At 38.9% G+C, this 12,434-nt stretch overlaps 1 protein-coding gene and 1 long non-coding RNA gene across 2 annotated transcripts; both read left to right on the forward strand.

Moving 5' to 3' along the window:
- Window positions 1-6,570: 6,570 nt before the first annotated feature.
- Window positions 6,571-8,360, forward strand: LOC133806156 (proteasome subunit alpha type-7-like). The gene is made up of 4 exons (XM_062244282.1): window positions 6,571-6,635; window positions 7,335-7,422; window positions 7,513-7,749; window positions 8,352-8,360. Exons 1-4 carry the CDS (start codon window positions 6,571-6,573, stop codon window positions 8,358-8,360), a joined length of 399 nt encoding a protein of 132 aa, XP_062100266.1.
- A 471-nt stretch (window positions 8,361-8,831) lies between these two features.
- LOC133804732 (uncharacterized) lies at window positions 8,832-9,408 on the forward strand. Its single transcript, XR_009878595.1, has 3 exons — window positions 8,832-8,917; window positions 9,043-9,115; window positions 9,347-9,408. It is a non-coding gene; the product is annotated as an uncharacterized LOC133804732 (long non-coding RNA).
- Window positions 9,409-12,434: the final 3,026 nt, after the last annotated feature.

Raw genomic sequence — 12,434 nt, forward strand, 5'->3', positions numbered from 1 at the left:
TCCTAATTCCGTTCCTAGCTCCTACCTTCAATTTCCCATGCCAAACTCCTCCAAAAATTCAAAGAACCCAATTAGCTAAGAGGGAGGGAGATAAAATGTTACAGAGAAAGAATGAGGGTTAAGCTCAGATAGTGTTTTGTTTTGGGTTTCCTTCTGTTGAAGCAATCTAGTGACCAAGTCACTCTTTGGAATGAAAAGACCAAAATGCCCCTACCTATTTCCTTGCTCTCTAATGCCCTCAAGGGAAATTTAGTCTTTTGCCACATTTCCTACTAAAACTCAAATTCCATTTAAAATTCGTAATTAATCTCACTAGTCTTCCAAACACTAGTATTTTCCCCCAACTTTAACCCATACTCTAATATCCCTGGTAACTCACCAAATTTCTCAAATACCCCTAGGCTAACCCTGAGCAAGGTAATAATCCCTAATGTTACTTTTCTGCCAAATGGCTCACTAGGATCGTCTCGTGCCACACATCTCAAATATATCCACACAATAATGTGGTCTAACTCACAAAACACATATAATTTACATTTATACACTCAACATGTCAAAAATACGAAAATGCCATTTTTTTCATCAAAACAGGCCCACAATCACACTCAATGCACATAAGCATGCATAAATAGTCATATTATCGTACAACTCATATATTTAACATATTCACACATATATTCAATTAAATTCACATCTTATTTCATTTATTCCTTTCTAGCACGTTAATCAAGGCATTGAACCTTATTAGCAAATTTGGGACATTACACTATGTTCAAGGAACAGTTGGACGGAACATGGAGGTTTATGTCAACGACATGCTAGTCAAGGCTAGAATAGCCCCCACCACGTAATGGATCTAGCAGAAGTGTTTTCAGTACTTTGCAGGTTTGGGATGAAATTAAATCCCCAGAAGTACACTTTTGGGGTTGCCTCCGGGAAGTTCTTGGGCTATATTGTGAGTGCACGAGGGATGGAGGCAAACCCTGAGAAGATCAAAGCCCTGGTAGATATGCCTTCCTCCTGAAAGCCTAGGGATGTTCAGAGCTTCATCGGGAGGATTGATGCCCTGAGGCGCTTTGTTTCCAGGGCCACTGACAAGTGCATCCCGTTCTTCAACATACTTCGAGGATGTTAGTGGTTTGAATGGATGGAGGAGTGCGAACAAGCATTCCAATTTCTAAAGGCACACATGGAACACCCACCTATCTTGTCGAAGCTTGTAGATGGAGAGCCCCTCCTACTTTACATGTTTGTCTCAGTGAATGTTATCAATGCCGCCTTCGTACGCGAGGAGGAAGGTCGCGTTCAACATCCTGTATACTATGTAAGCAAGAGACTCCTCAGAGCGGAGTCCAGATACCCACTCATGGAGAAGTTGACCATTCTCCTAATTGTGGCTTCTCAAAAGTTGAGGCCCTATTTCAAGGCGTATCCCATCAAGGTCCCCACGAACCATCCCATGCAGCAGGTTATCCAAAAGCCGAAGTCGTCTGGGAGACTCCTCAAGTGGTTGGTCAAACTTAGTCAGTTTGACATTACTTATCATTCAAGGACCGCCATAATGGGACAAGCACTGGCAGATCTCATCACCGAGTGCATGGGAAACCACAAGAGTCCTGGGGATGCCCCAGTGGTTGGGCCCACATGGAATCTGTATGTAGATGGATCGTTGAATGAAAATGGTGTTGGGGCAGGCCTTATTTTGGTATCCCCCGATGGGCACAGGGTTCACAGCATCTTGAGATTTGGGTTTGATGCCTCAAAAAATGAAGCATAGTATGAGGCACTTGTTGTTGGGCTCCGAGTAACACTTGAGGCCAAGGCCAAGAGCCTCGAGATTTTTAGTGACTCTCAGCTTATAGTTAACCAAGTACTCGGGGAGTACCAGGCCCAGGGGACAAGAATGACCGCTTACTACGTGAAGACCCAAGCTTGTAAGCACTAAGGATGTTGAACTCATCAATGTAATCCCCATTGACCACATAGCTTCTCTGAGCATCTCAGCCCTCAAGGAAGTGGAAGCAGTCCAGCACCAGGACATTTGGATGGAGCCCATAGTGAAACATCTTATCTCCAGGGAATTACCGAATGATAAGAAAACAGCCCGGAAGTTGTTTTACCAGGTGCCACGATATGTTGTAATTGAAAGCAAGCTCTATAGGAGAGGATATTCGTTGCCCTTGCTCCGATGTGTGTCCAGGAAAGAGCCAATCTGATACTCCGAGAAGTGCATGAGGGTTTTTGCGGGGACTACACCGGGGTGCAGAGCCTCGCCAAGAAGATCTTGAGACAAGGATACTTTTGGCCCACCATGAATAGAGACGCAATGGACTATGTTAAGAAGTGTGACAAGTGCCAACACTTCGCCAATATACCTCGAGCTCCTCCAAATAAGCTCACCCTAATGACCAACCCTTGGTCCTTTGCTGTCTAGCGGATTAACCTTATATGGTCATTGCCCATGGGAAAATAGGAGTGAAATATGCAATAGTGGTGGTCGACTACTTTACAAAGTTGGTCGAGGACAAGCCACTCGCTACAATCACTTCTAAGAAGGCACTGGATTTCATCATCAACAACATCGTTTGCTGCTATGGGCTCCCGAGGAAAACAGTCTCCGACAACGGCATGCAGGTTGACAACGAAGTGTTCACAGACTTGTGTCAGTGGCACATTGTTGTGAAGATATTTTCCTCTGTGGCTCACCCACGGGAAATGGGTGAGGTGGAAGCATTCAATAAGATGCTCAAAGCCACCTGGAATAAAATGCTTGAACAGGAAAAAGACGCTTAGCCCGAGGAGCTGCCCAGGGCATTACTGTCAGGACCTCCACTGGTCACTCGCCATTCTCAATGGCCTATGGGTATGAGGCCATGCTCCTAGTTGAGCTAATAATCTCCACACACTAACGGGATATGTATGATCCAACCACAAACCCTGCTTTACTTTGAGAGTCCCTGGACCTTGTGGAAGAGCTCCGTGAGGCTTCGAGTAGCGACCTACCAGCAGAAAGTGGCCAGGTATTTAACCTCTAAAGTGAAGGATAGAAAGTTTGGGGTCGAAGATATGGTGTTGCGAAGAGTCTTCTTAGCCACCCGAGACCCTGGTGCGGGGGTGCTGGGACCCAACTGTGAGGGCCCATACCAAGTCGAGAACGTTGTATGTCTCGGGATGTAACGACCCGAATTTGCTAATCAGGCTTAGGGCCTTGATTAGTGTGCCTGGAGGGCAATAAGTGATTTAATATGCTTATATGTGGATTTATGTGAATATATGATTATGATGCATGTTTAATTGAGTTAAATGTGCATGTGGGCCCCGTCTGGATATTAGGGGCATAAGTGTGATAAATGAGATAAATGTTGTATATATGTGATATGTCTGTACAGCACGATTCGAGACAGTCCTGGGGAGCGGTTAGCCAGAGAGTCACAACGGGGTTGAGATTCGGACTCGGGGCGAGTCGAGGAGTAATTTGGGTATTAGATGAGTTATGGGGTTATCGGAACATGAAAATAAATATTTGGAGATATATTTGAGGATAGAATGTCTAGGCGGGAATATTTGGGAAATTTACCATTTTGCCCTCGGGGACGTTTTGGTACCCCGAGCCTTGAGGTAACCCTTTAGACTTAAGTCTAATAAAACAAAAAGGGAGAATTGTTTAGAAACTTGAGGAAACCGACACATATTTTCCTTTGAACTGAAGATAGCTCTTGTCTCCCTCTCTCTTTCACTCTCTAAGGCAAAACTCAAAGGGAACTCAAAGGAATTGGCTGGGAATTAAGGGGATTTCAGCTGGGATACTCTAGGAACTTCAAGCTTGGGGATTGAGGATCAAACTCAGGGACTAAGCTCTGCAAGGTAAGCTTTAATTACTAAGGTTTAGTCTTAAAGTTCTGTTGGTTATAGGGGATTGCATGTTGGCTAAGCTTGATTTTTCTTTGGGTGTTCTAGCTGAGTTTTGGAGCATATTTTAATGGGGTCTAGATGTTGTTTCTGGGCTGGAATAACTGTGATGGATGTCTAGGAATATTAGTTAAGTTTTAGGATGAATTGGCCTGGGGAAAGGTTTAGAAAAATGGTGTAAAATCTGGGTTCGGTGTGGAGCGCCGCGGCCCGCGTGCGCACGCGACCATGGGAGGCCGAGAGGTTCATGCGCGCCGCGGCCCATGTGGGGGTCAGTGTGGTGCTAGCCTCTGTTTTCAGGCTAGACGCGGCTCTTGTGGGTGGGGTCGCGACCCTTAGTGCCAATCTGAGTTTTTAAGGGCATTTAGGCTTGGGAATTTAAGGAGTAAGGTTCGGGATGGATTTTATCACCCGGATTGATGGAATTCAAGGTCCCGAAGGTTGGGGTTATGGCTCGAAGTTATTTTTTGGATTAGAATTTGATGGATGGACATTATTAATGTGTTGTGGCTAGGATTTCGGCAAGGCTCACGCTAGAGGACTGTGCTCGGGGCATCGGTCCTCAGAAAGCTCGGAACTCAGGTAAGAAAACCCCTGTTCCCATAGAGCTTGTGTGCAGGGCTGAGCCCTATGTGTTTGTATGGAATTGATATGCAGGGTCGGGCCCAATATGTTAAAACTACAGGGCATAGCCCTTTATCTGTTTATGCTAGAATTCTGTACTTGTTGTTATATCATGTATGATATTATGTGAGTGATCGGCGAGAGCCAGGAATGGCGAGGGGCCGGGAACGGCGTCAGGCACGTTGAGTGCAAGGCCGAGAACGGCAAGGGGCTGGGAGCAGCATTGAGCACGTGGGGTGCAAGTTGCCAGGGCGAGTCCCTAGAAGGATACCTGGGATATCCTCACGGCGTGGTCCGTGAACCTAGGGCTTGGTAAACAACTGGGACGGCTAGGCCATATGTGTTTAGCCATTGGTGGCCTGTTTATATGCTTGACTTATGTGTTGCGTATGTTATCTATTTGTGGGTTTTCTTGCTGGGCTTCGGCTCACAGATGCTCTGTGGTGCAGGTAAGGGTAAAGAGAAGATCAACCAACCATGAGTACAGCAGGCGTGAGGCGGCGTGTACATGTTTGGCCAGCCTGGCTGCCATAACCAGAGGATTTTGGGAGATGTTTGTAATGAATTTAGATTTTGTTGTTTAGCCGACTTAGTACAGTTTTTATGTTGTAAATATTTCTAAACTCTATTTTGGGATCCCAGGTGTAAAACTTTTATGATTTACTATGAAAGATTACTATCTCTAATGTTTTTTTTCCCTTTTTTTACGGCTTAATTACACTGTTTGACCTAAAACCTCGATTAGCGAGTTAAAAGCACATTTTAAAACTCACTTAGTAACGGCTCTAAGGATGTAGGGCGTTACAGGGGACATACAAGTTAGCTCGACTGACCGGGGAATTAATACCCCACGCTTGGAATGCCGAGCATCTACACCGATATTACCAATGTTATGAGCAATAAATTTGTTAATTTTTGTAATCTCCTTGTAGCCTCTGGGCACAATTAATGGAAACAATGTAGGCAACACACGGTAAATTTTTTCAAGAGATTCTACTTATATTTTTCTTTAGTTTCCTTTATTCTGTATGTACTACTCATTGAGCACCCGCTTGCTGGTAGGGAAAAGTGAACACAGACTAGTCTCCAATCACTTGGGGGGCATGGAGTTAGGGCAGCCTCGCAGAGTCAGACCTAGGAAGCTAAGCTTGTCAAAATCAGAGTAAACCTATTGTCAATGTCCCAAGATTGGAAAAACCTAGGAAACTAAAAATTCTTGAGTCCGCAACCTAAGAAGGCAAGCTTGTTCAGAGTGGAGTCGGCTTAGCATCGAGGGACTGAAGACTAAAAATCCTAGTAGCGCGAGAACGAACTTAGTTCACCTCACGTAGACATGGCGCCCGAGGAGCAATGACAAAATCCATTGATCTTGAGATGCGAACGGAAGACCGAGTCCACTTTACTCGGTGTTGAGGCATAGAATTAGGTTACCTCTCATGGACACTGGGCCCAAGGAGAACTGACCAAGTCCCTGGTAAACCGCAAGCAAAAATAGCATTGGGATGTTGATGACTTGGGAAGCTAAGCTAGTCGACGAGTGAAGCATCCCTAATGTCATGAGACCCCATAGATAATTGTCTTAGGAGGTACCCAGTGCCAAAGAGATCTAAGTAGTGCAAGGTCGGATTTAACATATTCTCCTGAGGATAGCGCGTGCCCGAGGATCAATACACTACAACAAATTTGACTAAATATTACAGTAAAATATTACACAATTTTAAAAGCTTTATTATTGATTAGCCAAAAAAGTAAATAAATTTAATACTGGCGCCAAATGATTTTTTTTTTTTTTTAAAACATCTCGCTTTAATTTTTCCCCCACTATTAACTCACATTTTCATTCTCTAAAATCATAAAACAAAAGAAAATGCTCTCCTCCTGAAATGGGTTCTCTCTACCCTAACCTTCATGCCTCACGCCTCTCCCCTTCACTCGGTCTCTCTTTCTCTATCCCTTCTATCTCTCTCTCTCTCTCTCTCTCTCTCTCGCAGGGCGGAAGGATGAATGGAAGGGTACAGGGGCTTCTATGTCTCAACGATGGGCTTCGAGCAGGGACTGTTTGCCTTCCCTTCATGTTCTTTCTCAGTCTCAGCGATGGAACGGTATCTCTCTCTCTCTACTTGCAATTATAGAGACGATGTGTGGGATTTGAGCACGCGATGGGGCTTAAAAAAAAGTCCACTGCTAAACTTCAGGGCTTCAGGTTCTCTTTCTCTTTCCAAACTGAGTTTTATTTTGGTATTTTCTCGTTTTTTTTTTTTTGATTTGAGTGGAGTGAGATTTTGAACTTGAACTAGGGTTTTATGTTTAGATATTTGTAAATTCTGATGAGGCCAAAACGGTTTGCATTTAATGGGGGTTTGGGTTGTTCTAGTTTTTGTGAAATTATGATTTTAGGGGTTTTATTTGGAGTAAGAAAGAAAGGAAATGTAGCGTTTTTTTTAAATGTACTTTTGCTGGAAATTGAAATTCATTGGGTTTGATTTGATCTTGGAATTGGCTCTTTTTTGCATAATCTTACTAAACTTTGATACTCAAGTAAGCCCAACAGGTGTATGAATTTATGTTTAGTTTTTGGGGATAGAGGAAATAGAGAGAGATTTAGCTATATCCCTTACCCCATGAAGCATGAGCCTTGAAATTTGGATTATTTTAGATTGTGTAGTTTTATAAGAAATGGAGATTGAACTAGTTAGAGTCTATGTTAAATAAGAACTGGGAGTTGGCAATGCTCATGTGTTGGAATCATTTTATGTTGATGAACAGAAGATTATCTTCTCTTATTGGTTGTTTTTGTGTAGAACGGCGAGGAAGATTGTGAATTTGGATGATCACATTGCATTGGTCTGTGCTGGGCTCAAAGCTGATGCTCGTGCCTTGATAAACAAGGTGAGAATTGAATGTCAAAGCCACCAACTTACGGTTGAGGATCCAGTAACTGTTGAGTATATTACTCGCTACATTGCTAGTCTTCAATAGAAGTATACACAAAGTGGTGGTGTTAGACCGTTTGGGCTTTCAACTTTGATTATTGGCTTTGACCCATACACAGGTGCACCGGCACTATATCAGACAGATCCTTTTGGGACATTTTCAGCCTGGAAAGCAAATGCCACTGGAAGAAACTCTAACTCATTACGTGAGTTTCTTGAGAAAAACTACAAGGAGACAGCTGGGCAAGAAACCGTCAAGCTCGCCATTCGTGCTTTGCTTGAGGTAAGTAATAGCAGGCGATGCATATTTAATCTAGTTTCTTAAAATAAATGAATCATTAGAAATGTTGATTATGTAACTCACCTTTAAGTTTTAAAAATTACAAGAACTTCATCTTAAAACTAAATCCACCTCTAAGTTAAAATATGTTCAAAAATTAGAGTAAGCTAATCTCAACAGTACGACTGTCTTCACCTTTCTGTGTCCTCACTGTAAGGTTGTCCCAAAGCTTCCCTTATCCATTTTGTGGAATTGATTTGGCAATTATGTGAATGATTTTACAATCTATCTTTTAATATTGAAAAAGCTTCAAATCATGAGAAAGAAGGGACATTATATAATTTACATTTATTCATTTTTAGGGCATTATATAATTTAAACGTGAAATTCAAAGCATGACAAAAATTACACTAACAAAAAGATCGGTTGGATTTAGTTTTGGTCAAATGGAGGATGGTGTAAGTATTGTTTTTGCAGTTATTTGCTGTTTTGGGGGAGCTTTGACCTTTGATATGTATGCAGTGTTTTTTTGTAATTATTTATGTGTGATGTTTAATCACTAGCTTTTGTCATAGTTTTGATTCTGGTCTTTACTTTACATTTAGATTTGTTAAAGCTCTTCTTCCATGGTGGGTTGTATATGTTTGTGGGAAAATTTATTGGTTTATCTTCATAGGTGTTAGTTTTTTGGTGTTCTACCTCTGTAATTGACTTGGTTAATCATTATAGATCATCTTTGTGTAAGATTTGTATCTACTCTTTAGGCATTTCTAGCCTCATTTGAACAATTTTTCGTTAAAGCAATTGATGAAGTTTTCATTTTCATAAACAAAAATAATAATTAATTAAGAAAGATGATAACATTTGTTCCTGTTTTGATTAAATTATGCAATTCACCTTGAAGTTTAAAAAATTACAAAAACTTCTTAAATTTATTCTTTAGTACTAGGTTTAGTAGAGAAGAAAAGAGAAAAGAAATAAAGTAAAAAAGTAGAAAGAAAAGAAAAAATATCACTATTATGATATTTATGCTCGGGGGAGTGATAGCTATTTATGCTCACAACAAAGACAAGTGCACAAAGGATGTGCACAAAGGACTCCACCAAGCTGTGAATTATGCTCACATGAAAAGTACTTTAATTTTCATATATAAGGCAATCCGTTTATGCGAGTATGTGATTTAGTAAAAGCATTGTAGTATCTGCGTTTTTTATGTGTGTGGGCAGGATATGTTTTTATCAAGGTAAATAATTTATTTTTATCACATGGCATCTAATGTGAACATATTGCTTTCAGGGGAATCAGCAACGAAGAGAAAGTACATCTGAGGCAAAAACTGGTATCCCATTTAAGAGAAGAAAACTATCAAGTGTTTGTTGCCCTTACTTCTTTTTTTTACAAATGGAACATGGTCTCTTTCTCTCTCTCTAAATATATGTATATAAATATATCTATCTCATCATATATCGTTCAAGATTCATCATCCTAGCCCGAGTCCTAACTCTTCATATGATATTTTCTTTTATATATTTATTTTAGAGGTGACATTATTTTAGTGAAAGAATCCACTTTTACTATGCTCTTTATATGTCTGATACAGACAACTCTCATGTTGGCTATGCTCATCTCAAAAATTGCTCGAATTGATTATCTAGTAGAATGGTGAGTTTTTTTTTCCCTTCTAGGTCTGTTATTGGTTTTCTTCTTGTAACTGTGATGTTTGTTGAAACTATGCTATTTCAATAAAAATGCCTGCTTTCATAAAGACTAAGATATATAATTTTATGATATGTATTTGTAGTTTTCTCTCTTATTCCCATTTAATAGGGTAGACTGGTTGGGTCACACAATGTCGCGTAGAGTTTGCAGCTTTCTGTATATGAAAATTTAATTTACTTCTCTGCAATTTCGTTCTGAGTTTGCGATGCCCAAGATTTGTTAGGAGTTTTATGGTTAATTGAATGGACATGATTTGTCTAAGAATTTTGAGCTGATGAGAAATCACTACAACAATTTTGACTATATGTAACAGTAAAAAAATTACATAAATGAAGAAGCACTACAACAATATTGGGTTATGCTTTGTGATCCGTATTTATTTTGCAGATGATTCTCATAGCACTGCCGATTGTTGATCTGCTCTTGGGATTTTTTATCAGTATTTATATGCGTTTTATGGTTCTATGCAACCACTTTTGTGCATTGTGTTGGTAACTAATGGTAGTTTATAACAATTGAGGATTTTGTGGGTATTGTATGATTTAGTTTTATCTGGGTTAGAATTGTTAAGGGTTTCATGTTAGCTTGTGTTTTGAACTCTCTTGGGTGAAGAACCAATCCAACTTTGCATATTTCTTGGAATTTAAGTGAAGAATATATCTGGGTTTTCTGTTTTTTTCATGCCTCTACTTGTTTGGATTGGGAACATTGATGGGCAGCATCTTTTATAAGGATTTTATTCATTTTTGGAGGAGTCTCTTTTACTGTCAGTCAAACTAATTCCATTTGACAAAGCTGACGACGTTGGTCTTATTATTATTTTTTTTTTTTGTAAAACTTTTAAGGGTAGGATTTGAGTCTGTTTCTCTTAATCTCTATCCTGCTTTTGTTCGAATTGAGTAGTTTCTTTTCTAATCCCATATATTCTTTTCTTGTTTCCTGTAGTCTCTTCTCTGTAGTGAGCCCAGGGTTAAAGAATGTCCGGGCCTTTGCCTCTGCATCGTGGCATATCTTCTGGGACACGAGGCTCTGGAGGGAGCAATGATTTCAGTGACTCTTATGAAAGATAAAAAAGAAAAGGATGATTTGGATAGAAGAGGTTCATCTGATCAGAGTGCCTTTGGGATGAATGTGAGTGTAATTATCATTCTCCTTTCTTTCCTACATAAACCTATCCTCATAAATTTATATTAATGATATTAGTAAATTAATCTTGATACAGTTTTTGGTTTAATGGTATTGGTTTTCCACTATTGTTTTGATAAAGCCTTTGACAAGTTCTATGACATGTACAGTGCAACTTGGTATGATATGGATATGTTTAGAGCTGTTATTATCTTCATAATTGATCAACATTTTCACTTCATAATTGACATAAATCCAAACTGTATTACGGGAAAGGTTATGGGTTGTAGATATTGATACAATGTGGATTATAGTGTCACGTAATCAATTTAGTATCACATAATCAATGTATCATTACTATATCAATATATATATTTATAAAGTGTTTGCTAGATTTGGCCAAAATCAATGTATTTGATCTAAGTTTCTAATTAAGAATTTGGTATGTTTGGTTTAGTTGATGCAATTTAGTTCCTTTGGACTGTGTTGAGTATTTATGAGACAGGGAAGATTACTAATAGCTATTTCAACTTTATGGCAACTATATTATAGGTTGTTTGGGGGAGTGTGAGTTTGTTTGTGTTTCAAGATTGTAAATATCTAGGTAGAGGAGTATTTTTCACATTGTATGGTTTCTACTGCTTAAATGGAGTATTTCCCTACTTTTGGATGATCTATGGAGTGCTTGTCTTGCTTCCATGTGTTTCATTTCGTTGTTAATTTGTGTATGGTTGAGCGTGTTATTACAAGTTCTATTGTTCGTTTGATCTTTAGCTTGGGAATTTTTCTCAGTTTCCATTAGGGGCTTATAGTGTCCTTTTCATTTCTGATCAAACTTTTCAGCAGGTTCCTCAAATTTTAGTGATCTTTAGCTTGGGGGAGTGATAGCTATTTATGCTCACAACAAAGGCAAGTGCACAAAGGATGATGAATTGAAGAATGGTGCAAGTTTCATGCATGGTTTACTTTTGTGTATCTTGTAATGTTTCTGTTTTTAATTTTTGAAGTAAAAAATATTCAAGATTATAAAACTTTATTAAGTTATGCTTTCAAACTTAAGTTAGAATTAAGATCCATGATGTAGACACATTTATTATTTGAATTAGTTATTGTTCAATGTAATACTTATTGTTTATCAATCTATTGAGAATTACATTTTATGATTAATTTTGATTTTTTTTATCAAAATACAATAATGAAAATCTTTTAATTAAAAAAAACCTTATAAGTATACTTATCAAAATAAAATTTAAAATATATTATCCACACTAAAGTAACAAAAATTTATTACTATAAGCGTAACAAATCGTTATGATTTATATAATATAACAAACTAAAAACGCTATCAAAATAATCAAATGTAACAGTTGAAAAGTGTTATGCAAAAAGTATAAGATTAAATGTCAAATTTATAACCAAATACTCTAACTAAATGTTATTATTTGAATATTATAGCAACTAAAAATGTGTTATTGAATAGTTTAAGATAACATCGAACATAACATTCAAACATTGTTATAAAAAAGACATGACTTTTAATAACAAGGGCTATGTTAGCGTTTTCAGAAGTGTTATCAATACTTCCGGTTAGCAGTTTTTAAGTGTTATGAATACTGTTTTTTCTTGTAGTGATAACCAAATCTCGATCCTCAAGATATGAACGGACGCCCGAGACGTTAGTACTCGGGCACGAGCCTAAGTCGCCTAAGACTTAAGTAGAATATTTTGTAGAACCTTGCACTAATTGCCCAAAAATAGAGCAAGAATGGACTTAGGGTTACCTTCCGTGGATTCTGTGCCCGAGAAGTAACAACCAAGTCCCTCGATCTCAATATGTGAGTTTG

This window comes from Humulus lupulus, chromosome X, assembly GCF_963169125.1.
Source record: "Humulus lupulus chromosome X, drHumLupu1.1, whole genome shotgun sequence".
In the NCBI taxonomy this organism is placed as follows: Eukaryota; Viridiplantae; Streptophyta; class Magnoliopsida; order Rosales; family Cannabaceae; genus Humulus; species Humulus lupulus.

Excerpts from the sequence above, each read along its gene's own strand:
- LOC133806156 (XM_062244282.1), top strand. The coding sequence starts at position 6,571 with ATGGGCTTCGAGCAGGGACTGTTTGCCTTCCCTTCATGTTCTTTCTCA. Across the intron at positions 6,636-7,334 it reads TCAGTCTCAGCGATGGAACG|AACGGCGAGGAAGATTGTGA; the intron begins GTATCTCTCTCT and ends GTTTTTGTGTAG. Across the intron at positions 7,423-7,512 it reads CTCGTGCCTTGATAAACAAG|AAGTATACACAAAGTGGTGG; the intron begins GTGAGAATTGAA and ends AGTCTTCAATAG.